Source organism: Coffea eugenioides, unplaced genomic scaffold, assembly GCF_003713205.1.
Source record: "Coffea eugenioides isolate CCC68of unplaced genomic scaffold, Ceug_1.0 ScVebR1_3468;HRSCAF=4685, whole genome shotgun sequence".
NCBI lineage: Eukaryota > Viridiplantae > Streptophyta > Magnoliopsida > Gentianales > Rubiaceae > Coffea > Coffea eugenioides.
Genome location: NW_020864048.1, coordinates 28837 through 34694, shown reverse-complemented (window position 1 = coordinate 34694; position 5858 = coordinate 28837). Strand labels below are relative to the sequence as shown.

Here is a 5858-nt window from a genome sequence, read left to right as displayed (position 1 = left end):
TTCCTGTTTGGTTTCAATTACCCAAGCTGCCCATTCATTTGTTTGCTAAACCGTGTCTTTTTCACATTGTTTCTTGTTTGGGGACTCTATTGTTTTTGGATGCGGCTACTTCCTCCTTTACTCGCCCAAATGTGGCGCGGGTATGTGTTGAAGTGGATCTGTTGAAGTCACTTCCGTCAAGGGTATGGGTTGATATTGGGGATGGGGACGGTTTCTGGCTGGCTCTCATTCCTGAGAAGCTGCCCAATTATTGTGGTCATTGCTATCGTCAAGGGCATGAAAAGGGCCTGTGTCATGTGAAGCATCCAGAGTTGCGCGTCTCCAAAGCGCAGTCTAAGCCGAAAGCTGGTGTGGTGTCGGAGGTGTTGGGGGAGGTGGGTCTGCTGTCACCTCTTCGCCAGGGGCACAGCTGGGGTTCGGAAGGAGGGGAGAAATCTGGTGTGGCTGTGGCAGGGGTAGAGGTGGATGCGGTGCAGCCTGAGGTTGGGAGGCAAGGTCTGGAAGGTGATGTCCAGATTAAGGTGGGGGATTCTGTGATGTTGAAGAGTGCTGTCGTTGATACTGCATGTCTTGAGTTGGAGCGAGCGGATGCGTCGCGGCCTGCAGATGTTGGGACGCCACCAGGGGAAGTGCGGGATGGGGATGTTTTTCTTCAGCAGCATGGTCTGTCTGCTGCTGCGTTGGTGGAGGGGGCAATTGAGGCGGCTGCGGATTCTATCATTCACAAGCTGGCAGACCAACTGATTCAGGAGCCCGAGGAGGTGTTTGAGGAGGCGAACATGGCAGCGGTGGACTGTGAGAGTAGGGGTCTAGCGGCCCTAATTCTGTTGGACCAGGTTTGGGTGGAGGTAGGGGATCAACAGGGTGCTATGGTCGCGAATCTCAACTTGTCACCTCACAAGGCGAGCGTGGAAACGGGATCTGCCTTGGGGGCCTCGCAACAGGGGTTGAGGGATCCCGGAGACTGGCATACGGTCGTGAGTCGTCACGACAGGAAGAAGGGTGGTTCACCCCCTCCTTATTTTCTAAGACCGCGATCATGATTAAGGCCCTCTTCTGGAATGTTAGGGGTGTGGATAACGCCCTTACCATAGCTCGATTGAGGAAGTTGAAGCGGATGCATAAGATTTCTTTGTTAGCTTTATGCGAACCAAAGGTGGGTCGCGAGCGTCTTGATATTATTCGCCGAAAGTTAGGTTTCTCTCAGGCTGTCTCTAATGAGGAGAGCAGGTTGTGGGTGATGTTTGACCATGACTTCAGTTGCGACTTGTTGGCTGCCTCGTCTCAGTTTTTGGCATTGCAGGTGACTCACTCCACCTTTCGGAGTTCCTTTGTTGCGGTTTTTGTTCATGCTTCATGTGTTACCCACGAGCGTGAGGTGCTCTGGCATCAATTGGTGGGGGTGTGCCCACGAGGGGGACCGGTGATAGTTCTAGGAGATTTTAATGTTATTACTGGCGCCAATGAAAAGAAAGGGAGGCGTCCCTTTCGCGCTTGGGAGTCAGAATCCTTCCTAGGCTTTATTAAGGATGCTGATTTGACAGACTTGGGGTTCACTGGGTCTCAGTTTATGTGGTGTAACAATCCTTGGGGCAGAGCCAGGGTTTGGAAGCGCTTGGACAGGGTTTTCGTTAACCAGGAGTGGTTGAATTTAGCGGTGACCACGTCGTCGCTCATTTGAGTAGGGTTGCTTCAGATCACTTCCCCTTGTTAGTCTCTTGCTCTATGGCGGTGGGTGGGGTTCCTACAAGCTTTCGATTCCTTGATGTTTGGAGGTCACATGCTGAGTTCCAGAGTGTGGTTAGGCAGGCATGGGAGGTGGAGGGTGAGGGACGGCCTATTAAAGTCCTACTCATGAAGCTAAAAACGGTGAAGCAGGAATTGCGCAAATGGAATAAGGAGGTTTTTGGAAATATATTTGACCGTGTGAGGGAACATGAGGAAAAGGTCTTGGCTCTGGAATGCTCCTTAGAGGAGGGTCCATCGGAGGAAGGGCAATATCAGCTGGTACAGGCTCAGGGTGAACTCAAGCAGTCTTTGCTTCGGGAGGCGGCCTATTGGCGTCAAAAGGCGTGCCTGCGGTGGCTTTGGGAGGGGGATGCCAACTCTAAGTTTTTCCATGCACAGGTGAAGCAGCGGAGGGCTCGCTCGTGTATACATCGGATGAAAGATGGTAATAGGGTTTGGACGGAGCAGGCCGGCAGGATTGAGGACTTGGCGGTTGCATTCTTTGAGGGCATTTTGTCACAACCTGACCGGGTGCAGGTGGACCCCTCTCTACTAAGTGTGATCCCGTCGATTATTATGGAACAGGATAACGTGAGCCTTCAACGGTTCCCCACGGAGGAGGAAATCAGGTTAGTCATTTTCCAGATGGATGGTGAGAGTAGTCCGGGTCCAGATGGCTTCAAGGGGTCTTTTATCACGACTTGTTAGGAGATAGTGAAGGGGGACATTGTCAGGGCGGTTTGTGATTTTTTTGCAGGAGTGGAGCTGCCCTGGGGATACACGTCTACATGGTTGGCTTTGATCCCTAAGGTTCCTGGGGCGTCATTTTTCTCAGATTTTTGCCCAATTAGCCTGTGCAATTTTGTCAATAAAATCATTTCCAAGCTGTTAGTGAGGCGCTTGGAAAGTGTGATGCCGAAGATAATTTCGCCACAGCATAGTGGCTTTATAAAGGGTCGACAAATCTCGGATAATATTTTACTGGCTTTAGAGATGTGCTCGGCTTTAGGGAAGAAGGTGTGGGGATCTAATGTTGCCCTCAAACTGGACATGGGCAAGGCATATGATCGGGTATCATGGAATTTTCTAATCTAAGTTATGAGACGGTTTGGATTTGGGGAGCAATGGCTTGACATGGTTTGGAGGCTGATCTCGTCGTGTCATTTTTCGGTTTTGGTTAATGGGAAGCCCTGCGGATTCTTCCACTCCTCTCGTGGTTTGCGTCAAGGGGACCCTTTATCCCCGGCACTATTTATTATTGCAGCGGAGGTTTTGTCTAGGCACTTGAATGAGCTACCTGGAGATTCGAGGTTTGTCCCGTTCTTGGTGTCACGAGACTCTCCGCCGCTGACACACCTTGCCTATGCTGATGACATAATCGTCTTCTGCAATGGTGGTAAGCGGTCCTTGGAGTGTGTCAGGGAGGTGCTATAGGGTTACCAGGAGGTGTCTGCGCAGCTAGTGAATGTGGCGAAGAGTTGTTTTTTGGTTGGCAAGAAAACTTCGGTGGCTCGCAGGAGGATAATTGCACAAGTCACTGGGTTCTGTCCTAGATATTTACCTGTGACGTACTTGGGATGCCCGTTGTTTGGGGGGAGACGAGTGAAAGCCTTATTTACCGACTTGCTGAATAAAGTTTCCCAACGGATTGCCTCCTGGCATGGTCGGTGGTTATCTATGAGTGCTCGGGCTCTACTGATTAAGCATGTATTGTCGTCCATGCCTATTCATATTGTGGCAGTTTTAGAGCCCCAAGGGGGGTGATCTCCGATCTGGAGCGGATGTTGGCGCGGTTCTTTTGGGGAGAGTCGGAGTTTGGAGCTAAGCGGCACTGGGCGAAGTGGGAGAAATTATGTTTTCCGGTGGAGGAAGAAGGGATTGGTTTCCGGTCACTTCAGGCGATTGTGGAGGCTTTCTCCTGTAAACTTTGGTGGATGTTTAGACATGGCCAATCTCTCTGGGCGATGTTCGTGAGGGCCAGATATTTCGGGTCCCTGCATCCGAATCAAGGTCCTTTTTTTGTTCAACTGTCTGCTACTTGCAAACGTATGCTTGGCGTCCGTACAACCATGGAGCATTGGTTGAAGTGGGATCTCTCGAGAGGGGAGGTGGCTTTCTGGTGGGATAACTGGAGTGGGCTAGGCCCTTTGGCGTGGAGGTTTCCTGATGAGGCGTCGGATGCCAAGGTGTCGGAGTTTTTACAAGAAGGGAGATGGGACTATCTGGCTTTGGCATCGGTGCCAGCAGTGATAGGGGACGCGGCCCAGGGATCCTTCTTCTGTTTCGGCTCGGATCCAGATACTCTAGTTTGGTTACAGGACCCTTCGGGGGTTTTCTCAACTAGGTCGGCATATCAACTTGTTCTCTCGGCTAGGGCCTGCTCCTGGGCATTCTCCTTCTTTTGGCAATCCCCCATCCCGCGTAAATGGTCTTTCTTCATGTGGCGTTTAGTGAATGGCCAACTGCCGATGGACGACGTGCTCGAAAAATTTCAAATTCATGGTCCCTCTAAATGTCACTGCTGTGTGCTTGCCCAGTTAGAGACGATGGAGCATGTTTTCTCAACTGGGCAGTTAGCCACTGAGACATGGGCTTTCTTTGAGTATTCCCTTGGAATATCAGCATCGGCTGCCACGGTTAGATCCCGGTGCGCTACTTGGTGGTTGTTCCCTGTGAAAGGAAAGGCGCTACGCTGGTTAATGCGTATTCTCCCGATCCTGATATTATGGTTTCTGTGGCGGGCCAGGAATATGTCCAGGTTCGAGGGTCGCAAGATTGCCGGCTCTCAGGTTCGGGCTCTTATTGTACATGAAGTGAGAATGCTAATCAAAGCCCATTTTCCGGGTATTATGGTGCCTTGTCAATGGGAGGACCTTCTTGAGGCCCTGACTGTGGTTCGGAGGGCTTTAACTGCAACGACGGTCAGGTGGGCTTTCCCTCCGGCGGGCTGCTTTAAGTTAAACACTGATGGTTGTGCTACGGATCATGGTAGCCGGGGCGGTGGGGTGATTAGGGATTCGTGCGGGAGGCTTATTGTAGCTTTTGCGAATTCCTTTGGCTGTGTGGACTCTTTGCAGGCGGAGGCTCGCGCTCTCCTCTTGGGGCTTCAATTGGGGCAACAAGTAGGGGTCTCCCGTTTAATCGTTGAGTCTGACTGTCTGGTCTTGATTAATTGTTTAAGGAGGGAATGGGGAGTCCCCGCTGGGATTCGGCCAATTGTTGTTCGGCTGAGCCAAGTTCTCACCAGTTGTGTCATTGCTACCAGGAGGGGAATACGGTGGCGGATTCGCTAGCAGCATATGGGGCCGTGTCAGGCACTCGAGTTATTTTCACTAAGGGCTCACAGTTGCCTACTCGTACTAGGGGGCTTTTGGCTTTGGATCTGCAGGGCTTTTGTAACTTCCGTTTTTCTTTTAGGGGTTAAGGCTTTTGAATTAACCTGGGCTTTGTTTTCAGGCTTTGATTAATAAAAATTATCTTTAAAAAAAAAAACATCTAATAGAGATCAAATAAAACCATAATTTTCTTCTGTAGCATATTTGTTTACATGAAAAGAGATTGTATATGTCCTAAAGGTAAGCGTGTAAGTCGCTCAATCTTCTTAATGAACTACTAATTTTGTTAATGAAATTTTTTTGGAACTTCAAGAATTGTTTTTAAAGCACCTTATGATTCTTTTTTTTTTTTTTTAATTTTTGATCTTTTCATTTTGTCCATTTTTTTGCCCATACAGTATTGAAGGATTAATTACATTAGCTTGTTAGACTACTCATAGATACTTTGAAAAATTACACCAATTTTTGAATTGATACTCTATTATTATTTAGGTCAACTATAATTCAATTTTTTAATATAAGGTAGTCCCTTGACCTTAATTCGGAGTTGCTAAAAACAGTGTAGGAAGTTAGTGAATACTCATCTATGAATAATATATAGAGCGATAATCTGTAATTTTGTTAATTACTTGTAAGTTGAAACCTACATGAAATACATATGGTACTACCAAATTTCAAGTAACACCAGATTTTAAGTTTCACATTATTGATCACTAGTAACTTTTATTGACAAAACAAAAGGGAAAAACAAACAAGACCGCTTGATCCCTTTCTCTTTTTAAATTCTTCCTTCAT

The 5858-nt window shown here is 48.4% G+C and overlaps 1 protein-coding gene across 1 annotated transcript; it reads left to right on the top strand.

Moving 5' to 3' along the window:
* Positions 1 to 1725: 1725 nt before the first annotated feature.
* Positions 1726 to 2823, top strand: LOC113757945. The gene is made up of 2 exons (XM_027301006.1): positions 1726 to 2380; positions 2486 to 2823. Exons 1-2 carry the CDS (start codon positions 1726 to 1728, stop codon positions 2821 to 2823), a joined length of 993 nt encoding a protein of 330 aa, XP_027156807.1.
* The last annotated feature ends 3035 nt before the right edge of the window (positions 2824 to 5858 follow it).